Here is a 23043-nt window from a genome sequence, read left to right on the forward strand (position 1 = left end):
ATTGCAGTTTCGAGATGTGCAAAGCTGACAGAGACCTATTCACACAGACTCAAGGCTGTACTTGCTGCCAAAGGAGCATTTACTAAATACTGACTTGAAGGGGGTGAGTAATTATGCAATCAATTATTTTGTGGTTTAATAATTATAATAAATTTAGAATTTGTAAAAATTTGTTTTCACTTTGATCAACAGAAAAAGACTCTTACTGGTCAGTGTCAAAAAAGCCGAATTAAATCCACTGTGATTCAATGTTGTAAAACAATAAAACATGAAAACTTCCAAGGAGAGGTGAATTGTTTTTAATATATATAGGCATTGTACATAAGTGTTGGCGTGTGACCAAGTGGTTAAGGTGTCGGTCTAGTGATCTGAAGGTCGCGAGCTCGAGCCTCAGCTGAGGCAGCGTGTTGTGTCCTTGAGCAAGGCACTTAACCACACATTGCTCTGCGACGACACCAGTGCCAACTGTATCAGCCCTAGTGCCCTTCCCTTGGACAACATCAGTGGCGCGGAGAGGGGAGACTTGCAGCATGGGCAACTGCCAGTCTTCCATACAAACTTGCCCAGGCCTGCACCCTGGAAACCTTCCAAGGCGCACATCCATGGTCTCACGAGACTAACGGATGCCTATAGATAGAATACTGTACAGAAACACATTTTTACTGTAATTCAGTTTTCCCCAAAATTATGTATTGCAATGTACTTGTGCTGCAATGACAACAAATTTCATAACATGTTCCAGTGATATTAAACCCGATTCTGGTTCCGAAGTGGTGGGGAGAAAAGAATATGGATGGGGAAGGGAAATCACAGAGGACATTTCCACAGAGCTATCACTGAATGGCACCCTCCTGCCACAATTCTGTGCCGTATGGAATTGGGATTGGACTTGGTCTGTCTCCTCGTGATTACAAGGACCTCAGCAAGCACTGCTGACTATAGGTTGAGGAAGGACATATGGGACGTCCCTAACAGCTGAGCCTTTGGGAAGCCGGGAGACAATCACTAGCGGGCGTGGAGTCACTTGCAGGGTAGATCAGGCGAGAATGGCAAATTGGAGTCATAGAAACATAGAAAATAGGTTCAGGAGTAGGCCATTCGGCCCTTCAAGCCTGCACCGCCATTTATTATGATCATGGCTGATCATCCAACTCAGAACCCTGCACCAGCCTTCCCTCCATACCCCCTGATCCCCGTAGCCACAAGGGCCATATCTAACTCCCTCTTAAATATAGCCAATGAACTGGCCTCAACTGTTTCCTGTGGCAGAGAATTCCACAGATTCACCACTCTCTGTGTGAAGAAGTTTTTCCTAATCTCAGTCCTAAAAGGCTTCCCCTTTATCCTCAAACTGTGACCCCTCGTTCTGGACTTCCCCAACATCGGGAACAATCTTCCTGCATCTACCCTGTCCAATCCCTTTAGGATTTTATGCGTTTCAATCAGATCCCCCCTCAATCTTCTAAATTCCAAGGAGTACAAGCCCAGTTCATCCAGTCTTTCTTCATATGAAAGTCCTGCCATCTCAGGAATCAATCTGGTGAACCTTCTTTGTCCTCCCTCTATGGCAAGGATGTCTTTCCTCAGATTAGGGGACCAAAACTGCACACAATACTCCAAGTGTGGTCTCACCAAGGCCTTGTACAACTGCAGTAGTATCTCCCTGCTCCTGTACTCGAATCCTCTCGCTATAAATGCCAGCATACCATTCGCCTTTTTCACCGCCTGCTGTACCTGCATGCCCACTTTCAATGACTGGTGTATAATGACACTCAGGTCTCGTTGCACCTCCCCTTTTCCTAATCGGCCACCATTCAGATAATAATCTGTTTTCCTATCTTTGCCACCAAAGTGGATAACTTCACATTTATCCACATTAAATTGCATCTGCCATGAATTTGTCCACTCACCCAACCTATCTGCATCCTCTTAGCATCCTCCTCACAGCTAACACTGCCGCCCAGCTTCGTGTCATCCGCAAACTTGGAGATGCTGCATTTAATTCCCTCATCCAAGTCATTAATATATATTGTAAACAACTGGGGTCCCAGCACTGAGCCTTGTGGTACCCCACTAGTCACTGCCTGCCATTCTGAAAAGGTCCCGTTTATTCCCACTCTTTGCTTCCTGTCTGCTAACCAATTCTCTATCCACATCAATACCTTACCCCCAATACCGTGTGCTTTAAGTTTGCACACTAATCTCCTGTGTGGGACCTTGTCAAAAGCCTTTTGAAAATCCAAATATACCACATCCACTGGTTCTCCCCTATCCACTCTACTAGTTACATCCTCAAAAAATTCTATGAGATTCGTCAGACATGATTTTCCTTTCACAAATCCATGCTGACTTTGTCCGATCATTTCACCGCTTTCCAAATGTGCTGTTATCACATCCTTGATAACTGACTCTAGCAGTTTCTCCACCACCGACGGTAGGCTAACCAGTCTATAATTCCCCGGTTTCTCTCTTCCTCCTTTTTTAAAAAGGGGGGTTACATTAGCCACCCTCCAATCCTCAGGAACTAGTCCAGAATCTAACGAGTTTTGAAAAATTATCACGAATGCATCCACTATTTCTTGGGCTACTTCCTTAAGCACTCTGGGATGCAGACCATCTGGCCCTGGGGATTTATCTGCCTTTAATCCCTTCAATTTGCCCAACACCACTTCCCTACTAACGTGTATTTCGCTCAGTTCCTCCATCTCACTGGACCCTCTGTCCCCTACTATTTCTGGAAGATTATTTATGTCCTCCTTAGTGAAGACAGAACCAAAGTAATTATTCAATTGGTCTGCCATGTCCTTGCTCCCCATAATCAATTCACCTGTTTCTGTCTGTAGGGGACCTACATTTGTCTTTACCAGTCTTTTCCTTTTTACATATCTATAAAAGCTTTTAGTCAGTTTTTATGTTCCCTGCCAGTTTTCTCTCATAATCTTTTTTCCCCTTCCTAATTAAGCCCTTTGCCCTCTGCTGAACTCTGAATTTCTCCCAGTCCTCAGGTGAGCCACTTTTTCTGGCTAATTTGTATGCTTCTTCTTTGGAATTGAAACTATCCCTAATTTCTCTTGTCAGCCACGGGTGCACTACCTTCCTTGATTTATTCTTTTGCCAAACTGGGATGAACAATTGTTGTAGTTCATCCATGCAACCTTTAAATGCTTGCCATTGCATATCCACCGTCAATCCTTTAAGTGTCATTTGCCAGTCTATCTTAGCTAATTCACGTCTCATACCTTCAAAGTTACCCCTCTTTAAGTTCAGAACCTTTGTTTCTGAATTAACTATGTCACTCTCCATCTTAATGAAGAATTCCACCATATTATAGTCACTCTTACCCAAGGGGCCTCTCATGACAAGATTGCTAATTAACCCTTCCTCATTGCTCAAAACCCAGTCTAGAATAGCCTGCTCTCTAGTTGGTTCCTTGACATGTTGTTTCAGAAAACCATCCCGCATACATTCCAAGAAATCCTCCTCCTCAGCACCTTTACCAATTTGGTTCACCCAATCTACATGTAGATTGAAGTCACCCATTTTAACTGCTGTTCCTTTATTGCACACATTTCTAATTTCCTGTTTAATACCATCTCCGACCTCACTACTACTGTTAGGTGGCCTGTACACAACTCCCACCAGCGTTTTCTGCCCCTTAGTGTTATGCAGCTCTACCCATATCGATTCCACATCTTCCCGGCTTATGTCCTTCCTTTCTATTGCGTTAATTTCATCTTTAACCAGCAACGCCACCCCACCTCCTTTTCTTTCATGTCTATCCCTCCTGAATATTGAGTATCCCTGAACGTTGAGCTCCCATCCTTGGTCACCCTGGAGCCATGTCTCTGTGATCCCAACTATATCATAATCATTAATAACAATCTGCACTTTCAATTCATCCACCTTGTTACAAATGCTCCTTGCATGAGGGTCAGCAGATGCTGCAATCTAGAGCAACACACAAAGAGCTGGAGGAACTCGGCAGGTCAGGCAGTGTCCATGGAGGGGAGATCATAAATTCATTTGGACTAGATCATCTAGATCTGGCATCGAGCTGAAACGTCTCAACCCAAAATGTCGGCTATAGCATTGGTCTACTGTGTTCCCTCATTTTACTGAAGAAAAAGTATCTCATGGTAGTAGATGGCAGTATCAGGCCCTTGAACCTAAGGGGATAACTTCACTCGCCTCATCACTGAGCTGGACTCGCTTTCAAGGAGTCTTCATCTCACATTTTCAGTATTTGTTGCTAATTTATTATTATTATTTCTTCCCTCACCCCCTCGGTCTTCTGGTATTTGCTGAGTTTGGTTTCATTTGTAGAGTAGTTTTTGTCTACCCTGTTGTGTGTGGTCTTTGACTCTACTGCGTTTCTTGTATTTACTGTGATTATCTACAAGGAAATGAATCTCAGGGTTGTATATGGAGACGTACACCTGTGGACTTTGATAATAAATTTACTTTGAACTTTGACACTGCCTCGTCTGCCGAGCTCTTCACGGGATGAGATTTCGTTCTGTGGAAGGAGGAGTAAACCAGAAGGTTGCCGTGACAACCAGGTAGGTTCAAGATTCCTTCAGATTTGCTTCATTAATATTAATGTGTCCCTGGAATTTTAAACACACAAGGAGCACTGCCATAAAAAGGCAGCATCCATTATCAAGGCCTCTCACCATCCGGGGCATGCTCTCTTCTCGCTACTACCATTGGGCAGGAGGTCCCACACCACCACTTTCATCATCTTCAAATGACTGTTGTGCTGCTGGCATTTATGGCAGCAATGAGGGTCCTCCATATCTGTCTGTCCTGGGCCATCTTCTCTCTAGTGTGCCCCAGGTGTAGTTCATTTCTGCCCCTACGGTACAGCGCCAAGTTGACTTTGGTCTCTCGTGTTTCCGCCGCCCTTCAGGGGTCCGATGAAGAGCTGTCTTGAAGCTAGCCTCTCTTCTCATCATGTCCCCAATCCATCTCCAACGTTTCATCATGATGATTGTGCCCTCTGGGTGATAATGAAGGAGTAGGGAGTAGTTGAGATCTTTCTTGGCCAGAAAATACGGATCTTCTGGAGGCTCACAGTGTGGAATGATGACGCTTGGCAAGTTTGTTCTGTCATGTGTCAGCATTCTGACCCGTACAAGTGTGTGGACACAACGCAGCTCTGATAAGGCTTCACCTTGGCGTGGGCGCTGTACGTGACAAAATGACAGCTACACGATCACAATGCTGAGCATCTGAGTGAAAAACATCAGGTTTGGGAATAGTTATTACCCTTCAACCAACAGGCTCCTGAACCAGTGCAGTTAACTTCACTCACCTTCACTCTGAACCGATTCCACAGAGTCACTGTCAAAGACTCTATGACTCAATCTTACTTTACAACCCACCATGCTCTCAGTATTATTTATTTTTTTCTACTTGCACTATTTGTCATCTTTTGCACATTGGTCTCTGTATTGTTTTTCACGAGTTATTTATTTTCCTGTAAGTGCCTGCAAAAAAAATGAATCTGAAGGCGGTATCTGGTGACATACACTGTGTGCACTTCGATAATAAATTCAATCTGGACTTTGAATGGTCTAGTATACTGGATACTATGCCCTGACAACTTGTTAGCAATATCAAGAATGGAGAGACGGTTCCCCAAGTTCCAACCACTCAGACAATGCCCGGTTAGTGTCATCTTACCTGCTTTAAAACTCTCTGATCGGTAAATGTCCCTGAGCTCTTTCATAAGCCGGTCGGTGGCCTGTACAGACCCGGACACCGCCCCCTGTAAAACAATGGACACATTAGCTGCAGCAGTCAGACACAAGGAAGTAGTAGTAGGAGGGGGCCGCTCGGCCCCTCAAGCCTGCCCTGTCATTCACGCTGGCCTCAGTTCCTCTTCTGCTGCCAGTTCATTATAACCTTTGATGCCCTGACCTTCCAAATATTTATCTACCTCCAAATGATTTTTATTTTATTTAGAGATACAGCACAGTAACCTTCCAGCCCAATGGGCCCCAATTACACCCATGTGACCAGTTAACCTATTAACTGGTACATCTTTGGAATGTGGGAGGAAACAGGAGCACCCGGAGGAAACCCAGGGGGGTCACGGACAGAATGTATCAACTCCTTACAGACAGTGGTGGGAATTGAACCCGTGTCACTGTTGCTGCCAAAACTATACAGAACACTACTGCCCACGATGTTGTGCCGAATTTTTAACCTACTCCAAGATTAATCTAAACCTTCCCTTCTTCCTTCATTCATGTGCTTCTTAACCACTCGTGACCTTATCTGCTTCTACCACCAGCCTCGACAGGATATCCCATTTGTGGGATAAACCTGTCTCTGACATTCTCCCTAAACTTCTTGCAATCACCTTACAATTTTGCCCCCTTGTATTCGCCATTTCCACCTCTGGCTGCCCACCATCTATGCCTCGTATTATCTTTTACACTTTTACTAAAAGTTATTAATAGGACCTTTAAAAGACATTTGGACAGGTACATGGATAGGAAAGGATTAAAGCAGGGGTTCCCAACCTTTTTTATGCCATAGATCCTTACCATTAACCAAGGGATTTGTGGACCCCACGTTGGGAACCCCTGGATACAGGGATATGGGCCAGATACAGGAAAATGGCTATCACTTGATCTACAGAGTGGCCACTTTATTAGTTACGTCCTGTACCTAATAAAGTGGCCACTGAGTGCATGTTTGCTATAGCGCATTCATTTCAAGATTTAACGTGTTGTCCCTTCAAAGGTGCTCTTCTGCACACCACTGTTGTAACTCGAGGTTATTTGAGTTGCTGTTTCCTTCCTGTCAGCTTGAACCAGTCTGGCCACTCTCCTCTGACCTCACGTATTAATTAGGAGATTTCGCCCACAGAACTGCCACTCAATGGATGTTTTTTTTTTGTTTCTCGCACCATTCTCAGTAAACTCTGGAGAATGCTGTGCATAAAAATCCCAGGAGACTAGCAGTTTCTGAGATACTCAAACCACCCCATCTGGCACCAATCATTCCACGGTGAACATCACTTAGATCACAGTTCTTCTCCATTCTGATGTTTGGTCTAAACATTAACTGGACCTTTTGACCAGGTCGGCATGCTTTTATGCTGATTAGATATTTGCATTAATGAACAGGTGTACCTACTAAAGTGATTGTATGCCCCTTATCATCTTGTATATCTTTATCAAGTTGCGGCAACTGCTATACCACTATGCCAGGCCACTAAATATTTAAGGGATCCAGCCACATACCTCTTGGTTAGAATAAGAATACAAGAGGGTCGCAACAACCGAAGAGATTTTGTCATTTATCTTTGGGTTCTGGCCACTGCCAGAAAGGTCACGCACTGTGTTCGGTTTTGGTCACTCTGCTTTAGGAAGGATACCATTAAAGCAGAAAGGAGATTTGAGAAGGCTGCCAGGGATTGAAGGTCTGAGTTACAGAGAGAGGTACCACAAGCTGGGTTTTTTATTCATAGGGGCGTAGGAGAATGCAGGGTGATCTTACACTGAATTCAGGAGTGGCACAGATAGGCTGAATGCACAATCCATCTCCTCAGGGTTGGGGAAGAACTAGTGGACATGGGGTTTCAGATAAAAGGGAAAGGCTAGATTGATCCTAGAGTAGATTAAAAGGTCAACACAACATCGTGGGCCATAGTCATACTTTATTGATCCCAGGGGAAATTGGTTTTCGTTACAGTTGCACCATAAATAATAAACAGTAATAAAACCATAAATAGTTAAATAGTAATATGTAAATTATGCCAGTAAGTTATGAAATAAGTCCAGGACCAGCCTATTGGCTCAGGGTGCCTGACCCTCCAAGGGAGGAGTTGTAAAGTTTGATGGCCACAGGCAGGAATGACTTCCTATGACGCTCTGTGTTGCATCTGGGTGGAATGAGTCTCTGGCTGAATGTACTCCTGTGCCCACCCAATACATTATGTAGTGGATGGGAGACATTGTCCAAGATGGCATGCAACTTAGACAGCATTCTCTTTTCAGACACCACCGGCAGAGAGTCCAGTTCCATCCCCACAACATCACTGGCCTTACGAATGAGTTTGTTGATTCTGTTGGTGTCTGCTACCCTCAGCCTGCTGCCCCAGCACACAATAGCAAACATGATAGCACTGGCCACCACAGACTTGTAGAACATCCTCAGCATCGTCCGGCAGATGTTAAGGGACCTCAGTCTCCTCAGAAAATTGAGACAGCTCTGACCCTTCTTGTAGACAGCCTCAGTGTTCTTTGACCAGTCCAGTTTATTGTCAATTCGTATCCCCAGGTATTTGTAATCCTCCACCATGTCCACACTGACCCCCTGGATGGAAACAGGGGTCACCAGTACCTTAGCTCTCCTCAGGTCTACCACCAACTTCTTAGTCTTTTTCACATTAAGCTGCAGATAATTCTGCTCACACCATGTGACAAAGTTTCCTACCTGTACTCAGCCTCATCTTCCTTGCTGATGCTGTACTGTACTATGTTTACATGTATTGATTTAAAATGCTCTGCTGCCCTTGTTAGATAGCCTGGTATCTGTGCTAATTAGGGTAGATTGGGGGTCAAATGGTCTAATTCTGTTCCAATGTCTCATGGAATCATCTTTCTCCTGGGATTGAAATGGCTAATACTGGAGCACATGCATTTAAGGTGGGGAGGGGGTGTAATTCAAAGGAGAGGTGTGGGGGAAGATTATTTTTTTAAAAAAAAAGAAACACAGTGGTGGGTACCAGGAATGTGCTGCCAGAGGTGGCAATGGAGACAAATACAAGGCATTTATCAGTCATTTGCAAACAGGGTTGAAATCTCTAATTTTAGAGGGCATGCTTTTAAACTGAGGGGCAAAGCTGTCTTAATAGGAGATGTGTAGGGAAAGATTTTTTTTTAAAAAAACAAAAGAGCGGTGGGTACTTGGGACTGCAAAACTGACATAGGAGCAGAATCAGACCATTCAGCCCATCAAGTCACTTCTGCCATTCACCATGACTGATCATCCCCCTCTACCCCATTTTCCTGCCTTCTCCCCATGATCTTTGATGCCCCGACCAATCATGAACCTATCGACCTCCGCTTTAAATAGACCCAATGACTTGGCCTCCACAGCCATCTGTGGCAATGAATTCCACAGATTCAGCACCCTCTGGCTAAAAAAAATTCCTCCTCATCTCTGTCCTACATGGATGTCCCCCTATTGAGGTTGTGCCTTCTGATCCTAGATTCATCCACTATTGGAAACATCCGCTGCACGTCCATGTTATCTAGCCCTTTCGATATCTGATAGGTTTCAGTCAGATCCCTCCTCATCAACTCCAGTGAGCACTGGCCCAGAGCCAAACATTTACCCTTTCATTGCTTGCTGACCCACTGTGCCCCTCTCCCACCCCCCCCCCAACTTTTATAACAGTGTTGGGTATCTGGGAAAGTGGGCCACAAGGAGGCCAGCTGTCCACCCACACCTTGGAGTCTGGCCAAGACCAGCGCCACTAGAAAGCTTTGAACAGGAGAAACAGCCACAAGCTCAGTGCAGCCCACAAACAGCAGTGTTCACCCCACCTCGGTCCCAACCAGCAAACCCCCAGACCTCCCAACTGAGCTGGAAGTGGGCCCGGAGTACATCATTGCGGCCTGTTTTTTTTTTACAAACACTTTGCTGCCCATCATGGACAAAATGAGCGAGTGGTAAAGGGTAACTCTACAATTAATGTCCCCTACAGACACGTACATTTAGATAATCTTGCCTCTGGTTCTTTTTAATTTTCTCCAATATAGCCAGGTTTTCCTTTCCGATGCCCTCGTCCTCTGATTTTTTGCCCTCAGCCGGCTCTTCTTCCTTCATCTCGTAATGGTCCAGGTCTTCGTTGTCCTGCAGTGCACAGAAAGAGGCAGTGCTAGTGTGCTGACATTTGAACAGGACAGTATCACCAACAGCACACACAGCAACACGACGTGGACCAAGGCCAGAGGAGCAAGCTTAAAGGAGAGGTGCAGGGCAAGGTTTTTTTTTTTAAAAACACACCGAGCGGCAGGTGCCTGGTGGCAGAGACAGATACGACAGTGGCACGTGAATGCGTAGGACAAGGGTAGCAAACCTTTCTGAGCCCAAAATAAAGAGAAAATCTGCAGATGCTGGAAATCTGAGCAACACACACAAAATGCTGGAGGAACTCAGCAGGTCAGGCAGCTTCTATGGAAAAGAGCGCACTACATACCTAAGGTCCTGACGAAGGGTTTCGGCCCAAAACGTCAACTGTACTCTTTCCTGGATGCTGCCTAGCCTGCTGAGTATCTCCTGCATTTTGTGCCTGTTGCTCAAACCTTTTTGAGAGCAGGCATCCAAATTGGCGATGATCTGAAAAGATTCTCCTGTGTACCATGGTAACTTGGAGCAGAGGTTTTCACTGATTAATGAATTAGTAATAATAACTGGCAGTGGTCCTCCAGGTTTGGGGGGGTTCAGCTCAGGGCCGACAACCCTGGCAGGTAAGAAAACTGTTATGGAAACAGCAGTGAAGAATCAGAGTGCAATGGAATCCCTGAGACTGGACTCAGGACTTGGACAACTGGCAGGAACGAAAACCGAGAGAAAGCTACCGACACGACGCACACCGCCTTCACTGCTGCCCTAAACGCCAGCTGCGTAACCGGCAGTAAGTAACAATAAATTCACTTAGTCTTTGGGGTTTGTTTTGTGGATGTCTCTCTGAAGAGTGAATTTCAGACTGTATACCATATACATTCTCTGATACTATAGGGAACCATTTGATTTAAAATGAATTGTAATTATTGCAAGCCATATACCCAAGGGCCTCTTAAATACTGCTAATGTGCCTGCCTCAGCCACTTCCTCTGGCAGCTCATTTCACATGTGGACACCCTCTGGGTGGAAAAAGTCTTTCCCTCTGGGGCACCACGGGACTGTAGCTGTTAGCCCGACGCTATTACAGCGCAGGGTGCCAGAGTTCAGAGTTCAGTTCCAGCATCCTCCGTAAGGAGTCTCTGTACGAGCTCCCCGTGGAATGTGCGGGTTTCCTCCGGGTGCTCTGGTTTCCTCCCACAGCCTAACGATTGAAAACTATCCCGTGATTAGGCTTGGGTTGAACCAGGGTTACTAGGCTGGTGTGAAATGGGGGGCCTACGTGCTGTATCGCTGAATACATAAACAGGTTGCCCGTCAAGTTCCTATTAAATCCCGTCCCTCTCACCTTCACTTATGCCCCCTTGTTCTTGAATCCTTAGCTCTGGGAATTTGACCAGCATTGTTCTGCTAGGCCCACACCAAACTCTCTAACCAACTTCAAACCTCCCTTCTCCCCCTTCCTTTTACATCTTTCCTCCTCCAGCATGTTTATCTGTCTCCCTCTTCAAATCCTTTCCTCTGCAATCACTCCCCATTCCCATTCATTAGAAGCCTGGGATTTAAAAAAAAATATTGGGTTGTTCAGGGCCAGTCTTGCAACAGCAGCCCCCAAGTTTCACGACAGTACACCCTCCATCCTGCTTGTGATTCTGTGGTAGCTTTCACCGCCAGGTTCAGGAATAGCTATCACCCTACAACCACCAGGCTCCTGAACTGGTGTGGACAACATCACTCACCACCCTGAACTGACTCCACAACCTACACACTCTACAACTCATTGTCCTTTGCACAATTTGTCTTCCTTTGCATAAATAAAGACAATTTCCTGAAGGTTGTTATAGCCAGCGTTGGCAGTGGGGATAAGCTCCCACTATTTATTAAAGGCTCCAAATACCGTGTCTCAAATAGCCTCTGACAACCAAGTCCTTCACATGTGGCTTAGCTACTAGGTCCAGTGGAACAGTTTCTACTGACTGAAGGGGCAAAGGCGGATTACTGGCGCCTTAAAACCAGTCGCTTTGGAAGTGTCACTGGTTAATTTGTTCTGTACCCTACAATATTTAATTTATGCACTTTACTTTGACAAGTCATGTGTATAAATATTTGATAATTCATTTGTAGATTTTATTCTTACTTTTCTAAGTTATTTGTGTAATAGTGTGTTACCCCCTGCTTCGGGGAAACGTCTCGTTTGAAGGTATACATGTATGTAGTTAAATGACAAACTTGACCTGAGCTGGTTGGCACCGTGGTCAGCATGGGCTCATTGGGCCTGTATCCGTGTGGTATTGCCCTGTAACTATGACTAAGATTTAACTCTGTGATCTGTACGTCATGGGCAAGGCTGGTATTTAATGCCCATTTTCTAACGCTGCCTCCCTGGAGAAGACACAGGGGGATGAGCTGTCACCTTGAATGGCTGCCTCAGTGAAGGTTTGAGACGTAGAAACGTTTGAGAACTTGCAATGAGGAAGGTACACAGCTTGGAAGGGAAACTGTCGCTAATATCCCATGCCTATGGTGCCTTAGTAGACCATTTGGAACAGAGTTGAGGAAAAACTTTTTCACACAGAGGGTTGCGGTTCTGTGGAATGCTCAGCCTCAGAAGGCAGTGGAGGCCAATTCTCTGGATTCTTTCAAGAAAGAGTTAGATAGAGCTCTTAAACATAGTGGAGTGAAGGGATATGGGGAGAAGGCAGGAAAAGGGTACTGATTGTGGATGATCAGCCATGATCACAGTGAATGGCGGTGCTGGCTCAAAGGGCTGAATGGCCTACTCCTGCACCTATTGTCTATTGTCTTACCTATCAGTGGTATAGGTCACGAGTCAGTACAGCACATTTTCTTTAGCCAGAGGTGGTGAATCTGTGGAATTCATTGTCACAGCCTGCTGTAGAGGCTGAGTCATTGGGTACATTTAAAGCAGAGGTTGATAGGTTCGCAGTTAGTCAGGATGTTAAGAGTTACAGGGAGAAGGCAGGTAAGTGTGGCTGGGAGGGATAATAAATCAGCCCTGGGAATGGTGGAGCAGACTCAATGGGATGAGTGGCTTAATTCTATTCCTGCGTCTTATGGTCTTATTTTGTCAATGGTACACACCACACCTACTGTGGGTGAGTGGTAAAATGTTTTTGGCTGATGGCACCATATACCACATTGAGGTTCGTTTTCATTTGCCTGCAGGTGCTTACAGAAAAATAAATACAGTCGAATTTACGAAAAAAAACTACACATTAACAAAGACAGGCAAACAACCAACGTGCAAAAGATGACAAATTGTGCACTTTAAAAAAAATTACTGAGAATACGAGTTTAGAGTCTGTAGGTCATAGAATCAATTCAGAGTAGTGGTGGGTGAAGTTATCAGGCTAGTTCAGGAGCCCAATGGCTTAGGGGTAGTAACTGTTCCTGAACCTGGTGGTGTGGGGCCCCAAGGCTCCTGTATCTCCTGCCTGATGCTAGTAGTGAAAAAAAGACCATAGGCTGGGTGGTGGGGGCCCACTGCTTTCTCGTTGCAGACTTGCTCAGTGGTGGAGTGGGGTATAAATCAAACAGCCTTCAAGTTGACAATGGACATCTTGCACTTCAAAAGAGATGTGTGGGAAAGTTTATTCTTCTCCCTGTTTTAAACAGAAAGTGGTGAATGCCCGGAAAATTCAGCAGGGGTGCTGGAAGGGACAGATACTGTAGAGGCATTTAAAAGGCTCTTGGGATGGCACGTGAATGTGAGAGAATGGAGGGACTGTGTAGGCAGAAGGCATTAGTTTAGTTACGCATTTAATTAGTTCGACACAACACTGTGGGTTGAAGCGTCTGTTCCTTGCTGTACTGTAGTCCAAGTATCCATCTATCCATTCCAAGTATCCACTCAACACCACACTAGGGGAGGAGGTCACGGTGCAGGCATCCCCCACCATTTCCCCCGCCCCCACAGTGGGAATAAAAGCGACCTCACCTCTGCCATCTCCTCGTCCTCCTCCTCAGATGTTACGTCGTCCCGTGTGCTCTGCAAGAGAGGGGGGGGGGGGAAGAGCCCTCAGACAAGTCTGCAGTCAGGTGCCCGCGCCCCACCCTCGCAGAGGACGCAAGTCCATCTTTGTTTCTGATGTTCCCCCCCACCCCCCCGCCCCAACACCACCTCAATCTGTTCCAGCACAATGTCCGTCAGCAGAGATCCATCGGAGAAAGAGCGGGATGTGAGATTTAGTGAAATCTATGAGGGGGAGGGGAGGAATTTCTCTCCCATCTTCAGTTCCTCACAAGCTGCTTCCTGAGCTTCTTGCCACCACTGCCTGCTCAGTATCTCACTGAAGCCAGGGCTGGGTAGGGGAGGGAACATGCACTTCATCACTTCCCAATCTGCACACTCCTACACCCTGCCTCATCACTCGGAGATGTTTAAACTCCACAATCTCCCTCCTCCCATTCTACCCCATCAAGAGGGGCAGGGTGCCCCGGTCAGTATCCATCCACCAGCTTGGCAATTATCACACTACTTTCGGAAACCTGGCTGTGCAGGACGGACCTTCACCGGGTCTGGGTTCGATGGAGCACAATGATGATAGCTCGGTCACGTGCCACTGACCTCCAAGCCCTATGGACACTTGGGTTGGTCGTTGGTCATTGTGTTCTAAAGCACTGACCACCCCACCCCCCCCAAACCCAAATGGCCTAAATGGCCCCTCTCCCCACTTGCAGTGGCCAAACTCCACCACCCCGCCTCTCCCAACCCAACTACCTGTTCCGTGGGCAGCGGCTGGTCCAACATCTCCACGTCCGGGTGCTGTGGGAGGTTGTAAAGTTTGCACAGGTCGGATATTATCCGCTTTAAATGTTGAAGGAGCTGCCGGAGAGGACAGAGGATTAGTGACTGACAGCTGTGCCCAGAGACCACCCAGACCACCATGGCTGCTCCAGAATCAGGTTCATTATCACCAACGTATGTCGCGAAATTTATTGGTTTTGTGGCGGCAGTACAGTCCAGGCTATAAAAATTACAAGTTACCATAAAAAAACAACTACGGAAGAATAATCAGATAGTGGTCATGAACCGTTCGGAAATCTGGTGGCAGAGGGGAAGAAATGTTAAGTGTGATCTTCAAGTTCTTGTTTCTGCTCCTTGATGGTAGAAATGAGAGGGCAATGTATGCCAGCTTCCTGAGGCACTGCCTTTCGAAGATGTCCTCTGTGGCGGGGAGGGTGGCTTCAGAGTTAGGTACGAAGGCTCCAATGTACAGGACTGAAAGAGGCTACAAAGTCTACAACCCTCTGCAGCCTCTTTGGATCTAGTCCAATGGAGCCCCCATACCAGGCGGTGATTCAACCAGGCAGAATGCTCTCCATCATAAAACCGTACCTAGAAATTTGCTAGTCTTTGCGGACGTACCAGTTCTCTTCCAACTCCTAATGAAGTAGAGCCACTGGTATGTCTTCTTCATGTTGGGCCCAGGGTAGAGCCTCGCACCCAGGAATTTGAAGCCTTCCATGAGGACTGGTGTGCATTCTCCCGACTTCCCCTTCCTGAAGTTCACAGTCAATCCCTTGGGTCTTGCTGATGTCATTGCTGAGTGGATTTTAAGATCATTCCCGAATCTGAAATGTACTGAGCAGCCTCTTCCTCAGGCATACTTCGAATCATTGTCTGTCTGTAATCAAGTAACCCTTACTGAGGGAGGGAACGGCTGGATTGATCTTGGAGAAGGTGAAAAGGTCAGCACAACATCCTGGGTTAAGGGCTGTACCGTTCTATGTTAACTTGTACAAAACTCTGGCAAGGCCACACTTGGGGAATTGAGTAGTTTTGGTCACCCTGTTTATAAGGCATCATTAACGCTGGAAAGAGTGCAGACCTGGTTTACAGGGATCTGTGGGCTTGAGTTATAAAGGGGGAGGTTGGACAAACTTGGACCTCATTCTATCGATTGGAGGAGGCTGAGGAATGACCTTACAGGTTTATAAATCATGATCGGTAAGTTGAAGGCACAGTCATTTCACCAGAGAAAGGGAATCAAAAACCAGAAGCCATAGAGAGATGAAAAGGGATTCAAGGGTCAGTTCTTTGTGCAGAGTGTGGCATTCAGACTCAGTGGCCACTTTATTAGGTACACCTGCTCGCTAATGTAAATATCTAATCAGCCAATCATGACAGCAACTTAATGCATAAAGCATGCAGACATGGTCAAGGAAGTTCCGTTGTTGTTCAGACCAAATAGCAGAATGGGGAAGAAATGTGATTCAAGTGACTTCGACCATGGAATGATTGTTGGTGCCAGACGGGGCAGTTTGAGTATCTCAGAAACTGCTAATTTTTTTTTTTACACGCACAAGTCTCTAGAGTTTACACGGAATGATGTCAAAAACAAAAAAAAAACAACCAGTGAGCAGTTCTGTCGGTGAAAACGCCTTGTCAGTGAAAGGTCAGAGGAGAATGGCCAGACTGGTTCAAGCTGACGGGAAGGCGACAGTATCCATGCATTACAACAGTGGCGTGCAGAAGAGCATCTCCGATCGCTCAATACGTTGAACCCTGAAGTGGATGGGCTACAGCGAGAGAAGACCGTGAACTTGTGGTGAGCGGAAAGAGCTGGCAGAGTAAGTGGCATTGGTAGGTACATTAACATTTACAAGACCTTTGGACAGGTAGATGATAGGAAAGGTTTAGAAGGACTCAGGCCAAACTGGACCCCTAACTAAAAGGGCAGGGGACACCATTATCTGTTTGCACAAATCTCCCAACCTGAAAATGTATCCTTGTTTTTAACCATGGACTCCCCTTCCACCAGTTCAGTAGGAGCCCCTACACCAGGGTAACCCACCATCTCCTCCTTGGGGAAGAGAATGAAAATTAATGCAACATCTTGTTTAAAAAAAAAATAATTATTTAAAAACAAACCCAAGTTTAGATCATTTAACAGTGGTGCAGAATTCCCCTATGGACTATGAAAAGTTTCCAGACCAGTTTCTGCAATTTCCCCTGAAATATTCTCAGTAGCTCCAAGCGGACCACAACATTGTGGTTTGGAGGCTTGCTGCGATCCAGAGAGTTATGGCAGATGGAATTGGGGCTTATGGCTTGGCTCTCGGTAGGGTCACACATGCCAAACAGGTGAAAGGGTAGAGACCAGACTAACAGTGGCCCGGCGATGCTCCAGGTTCAGGGGTTCAGTACGGAAACAGCGATGAAGCATCTGATTGTGATGGTAATCCTGAGTCTCCACCTGTGACTTGCACGGCTGACAGTAGCGAAAACTACTGACATGATGAAGGACGCCACCTGGGATGAAGGGCCTTCATTGCTGCCCTAAATGCCTGCAGTGTAACGGGTAGCAAGTATTCTTAGCAAGCCATGAATGGTTGACGAATTGTGCTAAACTCAGGAGGGGACCGGCCAAGGAAGTGGGCTGGTTCTTCCAGGTCTCCTTTCCCCTCGCTCCCCCAGACTCACCAGTGTGTTTCCTTTCTTGAGGTCAACGAGTCGCTCTAGCACTGCTGCCAAGTTGGGGTCATCTGATTCCACGAACCATATGGGTGGTACCGAGGGATAGGACTCCTGGAAGACAGGACCATACAGAAGCACGGTCAGCTCTGGAACCTGGTCGTTCACCTCAGCCCATCCTGCGCCTCATTGTTTCCCCGGCCCCACCACCCCATCCTACTCAATCAAGTTATCAGGATTGGAAAGGAGGAGGTGAGGAGGAGTACAAGCTGGCAGGTGAAACCAGGCGAGGAGGAAAGTGGGTGGGGGAGGGTAAGAAATTGGGATCTTCTCTTCCCACCTCCTGCCTCACTGTAAACCTCTTTGCTTCTCAAAATTCTGCCTCGCGATGGGATGCAGGTGATGGTTGGTGCATACCTGTGACTGCAAGGCTCGATGTACTGACATTTTAGATTAGATTTAGATTATGAAGACACGCAGTCCTCTTTTATTGTCATTTAGTAATGCATGCATTAGGAAATGATACAATATTTCCTCCGGTGTGATATCACAAAACACAGGACAAACCAAGACTGAAAAAACTAACAAAACCACATAATTATAACATATAGTTACAACAGCGCAACAATACCATAACTTGATGAAGAACAGGCCATGGCACAGTAAAAAAGTTCAAAGTCTCTCAAATGTCCCACATCTCACGCAGACGGGAGAAGGAAGAAAAACTCTTCCCGCCATGCCTGACCACAGTCCAACTCTGAGTCATCCGAAAACTTCGAGCCTCCGATCAGCCCTCCGACACCGAGTACCATCTCTATCCGAGCGATTCGACCTCAATCTCGGTCACCAACAGCAGGCAAAGCCGGAGATTTTGAGGCCTTCCCTCTGGAAGATTCACGATCACGCAGTAACGACAGCAGCGAACAGGCGTTTCAGAAATTTCTCCAGATGTTCTTCTGTGCTTTCACGTCTGTCTCCATCAAATCAGAATTGTCCGCTAAATCCCTAGGTTCTGTTTCATCAGTAACTGGCTCGCAAGCGAGAAACCGGCAGAGATTAGCAAAATGGTCAGGGTGCTCGAAACTGAGGAAGAAAGTCTTGAACTGCGGGAAGATCAGTTAAATGGATAAGTGGCAGTGGGGACGACAAACAAGGGGAGGGGTCGGAACAGAGGGACCAAAGAGTGCATGTCCCAGAAGGAGGGGTGGGAGCTGACATCACCTGCACTGTCAAGTCATTGAACGAGATCAGGGAGATCGTAAACACAAGAGATTCTGCAGATGCTGGAAATCCAGAGTAAACACACACAAAATTCTGCAGGAAGTCAGTAGGTCAGGCTGCATCTACAGAAATGAACGCACACTCAACATTTAGGGCTGGAACCCTTTATCAGGGCTGGAGAGGATGAGGGAGGAAGCCAGGATAAGGTGAGGAGTGGGGAGTGGGGAGTCGGGGGGGGGGCGGAAAACAGGGATAGGTGATAGGTGAGACCAGATGAGAGGTTACGGTGGGTGGTGAGTGGAGGGGAGGGGATGAAGCAGGAAGCCAGGAGGGGATAGGTGGAAGAGGTAAAGGGCTGAAACCTTTGGAGAAAGGGTAGGAGGAGGGGCACCACAGGGAGATGAGATGACGGGCAGCAAAGGCGCAAGACAGGATAGTGAGAGAATGGGAAGGGGAGAAATTACCAAGGGTTAAGAGAATTCGACGTTTGTACCATCAGGTGGGAGTTTCTCCACCCACATTCCCCACTCACCTGGTCTCAACCTTCACTTGCCAGCTTGTACTCCTCCCTCTTCCCCCCCCCACTTCTCATTCTAGCTCATTTCCCCCTTTCTTTCCAGTCTTGCTGAAGGCTCCCGGCCCAAAACACAGTCTCTTTATTCGCTCCACAGATGCTGCCCTACTTGCTGAGAACCTGCAGCATTGTGCACGCGTTGCTCAGGAAGGTTACAAGGCCTGCCTGTCCCTACAACAAGAGCCTCTCTCTCAATGTCAGCACAACTGAAGAGCCGATTATTGAATATAGGAGAAAGAAGCTGGAGGTTCTTCAGCCAGTCCTTATTTGCTCAGCAGAGGTGGAGAGGGTCAGCCACTCAGGGACTTGTGGTAGTTTTATTTTGTGACTATATGTGCTGTGTGCATCTATACTTACTGTGTTTTGCACCTTGGCCACAGAGGAGAGGTGTTTCATTTAATTGTATATGTGTTTTGTTGAATGACAATAAACTTGAACTTCGAAATTTTCTTTGGGGAGGGGGTGGAAATAGGTGAGTTAACTGTAGCTGCACAGGTCCAGAGTTGGTGAGAAGTTCCTAGGACAATTTAGAGGGAGCATCACTCTGCATCTGATCCCAGGAGTGCGAGTTGGGAGTGTGTGATGGGACAGTGTAGAGGGAACTCCACTCTGTGTCTAGACCCTGGGAGTGTGTGATGGGACAGTGTAGAGGGAACTCCACTCTGTGTCTAGACCCTGGGAGTGTGTGATGGGACAGTGTAGAGGGAACTCCACTCTGTGTCTGACCCCAGAAGTACGTGATGGGTCAATGTAGAGAGAATTTTACTATGTGTCTGACCCCGGGAGTGTCAGATGGGACAGTGTAGAGGGAGCTCCACTCTGTGTCTGACCCCAGAAGTACGTGATGGGTCAATGCAGAGAGTGTTTCACTCTGTGTCTGACCCTGGGAGTGTGTGATGGAGCAGTGTTGAGGGAGCTTCACTCTGTGTCTGACCCCGGGAGTGTGTGATGGGATGGTGTAGAAGGAGCTTCACTCTGTGTCTGACCCCAGAAGTGTGTGATGGGACGGTGTAGAGGGAGCTTCACTCTGTGTCTGACCCTGGGAGTGTGTGATGGGACAGTAGTGCACCCGTGGCTGACAAGAGAAATTAGGGATAGTATCAATTCCAAAGAAGAAGCATACAAATTAGCCAGAGAAAGTGGATCACCTGAGGACTGGGAGAAATTCAGAGTTCAGCAGAGGAGGACAAAGGGCTTAATTAGGAAGGGGAAAAAAGATTATGAGAGAAAACTGGCAGGAAACATAAAAAACAGACTGTAAAAGCTTTTATAGATATGTAAAAAGGAAAAGACTGGTAAAGAAAAATGTAGGTCCCCTGCAGACAGAAACAGGTGAATTGATTATGGGGAGCAAGGACATGGCAGACCAATTGAATAATTACTTTGGTTCGGTCTTCACTAAGGAGGACATAAATAATCTTCCAGAAATAGTAGGGGACAGAGGGTCCAATGAGATGGAGGAACTGAGCGAAATACATGTTAGTAGGGAAGTGGTGTTAGGTAAATTGAAAGGATTGAAGGCAGATAAATCCCCAGGGCCAGATGGTCTGCATCCCAGGGTGCTTAAGGAAGTAGCCCAAGAAATAGTGGATGCATTAGTGATAATTTTTCAAAACTCATTAGATTCTGGACTAGTTCCTGAGGATTGGAGGGTGGCTAAGGTAACCCCACTTTTTAAAAAAGGAGGGAGAGAGAAACCGGGGAATTATAGACCGGTTAGCCTAACGTCGGTGGTGGGGAAACTGCTGGAGTCAGTTATCAAGGATGTGATAACAGCACATTTGGAAAGCGGTGAAATGATCGGACAAAGTCAGCATGGATTTGTGAAAGGAAAATCATGTCTGACGAATCTCATAGAATTTTTTGAGGATGTAACTAGTAGAGTGGATAGGGGAGAACCAGTGGATGTGGTATATTTGGATTTTCAAAAGGCTTTTGACAAGGTCCCACACAGGAGATTAGTGTGCAAACTTAAAGCACACGGTATTGGGGGTAAGGTATTGGTGTGGGTGGAGAATTGGTTAGCAGACAGGAAGCAAAGAGTGGGAATAAACGGGACCTTTTCAGAATGGCAGGCGGTGACTAGTGGGGTACCGCAAGGCTCAGTGCTGGGACCCCAGTTGTTTACAATATATATTAATGACTTGGATGAGGGAATTAAATGCAGCATCTCCAAGTTTGCGGATGACACGAAGCTGGGTGGCAGTGTTAGCTGTGAGGAGGATGCTAAGAGGATGCAGGGTGACTTGGATAGGTTGGGTGAGTGGGCAAATTCATGGCAGATGCAATTTAATGTGGATAAATGTGAAGTTATCCACTTTGGTGGCAAAAATAGGAAAACAGATTATTATCTGAATGGTGGCCGATTAGGAAAAGGGGAGGTGCAACGAGACCTGGGTGTCATTATACATCAGTCATTGAAAGTGGGCATGCAGGTACAGCAGGCGGTGAAAAAGGCGAATGGTATGCTGGCATTTATAGCCAGAGGATTCGAGTACAGGAGCAGGGAGGTACTACTGCAGTTGTACAAGGCCTTGGTGAGACCACACCTGGAGTATTGTGTGCAGTTTTGGTCCCCTAATCTGAGGAAAGACATCCTTGCCATAGAGGGAGTACAAAGAAGGTTCACCAGATTGATTCCTGGGATGGCAGGACTTTCATATGAGAAAGACTAGATGAACTGGGCTTGTACTCGTTGGAATTTAGAAGATTGAGGGGGGATCTGATTGAAACGTATAAGATCCTAAAGGGATTGGACAGGCTAGATGCAGGAAGATTGTTCCCGATGTTGGGGAAGTCCAGAACGAGGGGCCACAGTTTGAGGATAGAGGGGAAGCCTTTTAGGACCGAGATTAGGAAAAACTTCTTCACACAGAGAGTGGTGAATCTGTGGAATTCTCTGCCACAGGAAACAGTTGAGGCCAGTTCATTGGCTATATTTAAGAGGGAGTTAGATATGGCCCTTCTGGCTACGGGGGTCAGGGGGTATGGAGGGAAGGCTGGGGCGGGGTTCTGAGTTGGATGATCAGCCATGATCATAATAAATGGCGGTGCAGGCTCGAAGGGCCGAATGGCCTACCCCTGCACCTATTTTCTATGTTTCTATGACACTGTAGAGGGAGTTTCACTCTGTGTCTGACCCCGGGAGTGTGTGATGGGACGGTGTGGAGGGAGCTTCACTCTGTGTCTGACCCTGGGAGTGTGTGATGGGACAGTGTAGAGGGAGTTTCACTCTGTGTCTGACCCTGGGAGTTTGTGATGGGACAGTGTGGAGGGAGTTTCACTCTGTGTCTGACCCTGGGAGTGTGTGATGAGACAGTGTAGAGGGAGTTTCACTCTGTGTCTGACCCTGGGAGTTTGTGATGGGACAGTGTGGAGGGGTCGCTCGGCTTGCTGTCGTTTAGGGAAACAGCCTCGGCCCTGCCAAACTGGGTAATTAGTTTGTGTGGATGCTGTGTGAGGTACCCCACCCCGCCCAAATAACAGGCAATACACCAGATGCAATTAAATGATATACAGTTTGTAGATATTACTGGAACTATATAATTAAAAGAGAATAAAATATAAAAGGAAAATAAAAGGCGCCACACTTATCAAAGTTCAATCTCTTCGTGCACAAACCGTTGGAGCTCAAGGACCTTCTTCTTCACCCTGCGACCCCTCGGACCTCCTTGACCGGCCGCCTGGGACCAACAACGGTGGTTGACCAGACGCTCCACACGAGTCCGTCTCCGTCTCCTCGCCGAACGTCCCGCTCGGGGTCCGACCCCGTTAGCGGACTCACAGCACCTCGTCCATCCTCTGTCTCGCTCTCCCGCCTTCTGCCCCCAAAACCCCGCGCATACAGTATCTTCAAATACACCAAAACCATAACAACTATCCCAATTGGTTAATAACGTATTTCTTATCACCCTCTAAACCACAACAAGCTGCTAGCGCAAAC

At 46.7% G+C, this 23043-nt stretch overlaps 1 protein-coding gene across 2 annotated transcripts in view; it reads right to left on the reverse strand.

The window, feature by feature from the left end:
* LOC140211900 (ubiquitin-conjugating enzyme E2 Q1) overlaps positions 1–23043 on the reverse strand; it is a 104235-nt gene that overhangs the window by 38579 nt on the left and 42613 nt on the right. For both annotated transcript variants that reach the window (XM_072282090.1, XM_072282095.1), the window contains exons 2-6: positions 17315–17419; positions 14609–14713; positions 13826–13876; positions 9736–9876; positions 5686–5770 (exon numbers count right to left, since the gene is read on the reverse strand). In XM_072282090.1, coding sequence (XP_072138191.1) covers positions 5686–5770; positions 9736–9876; positions 13826–13876; positions 14609–14713; positions 17315–17419 — 487 coding nt within the window. The remainder of the gene's footprint in view (positions 1–5685; positions 5771–9735; positions 9877–13825; positions 13877–14608; positions 14714–17314; positions 17420–23043) is intronic.

This window comes from Mobula birostris, chromosome 2 (genome assembly GCF_030028105.1).
Source record: "Mobula birostris isolate sMobBir1 chromosome 2, sMobBir1.hap1, whole genome shotgun sequence".
NCBI lineage: Eukaryota > Metazoa > Chordata > Chondrichthyes > Myliobatiformes > Myliobatidae > Mobula > Mobula birostris.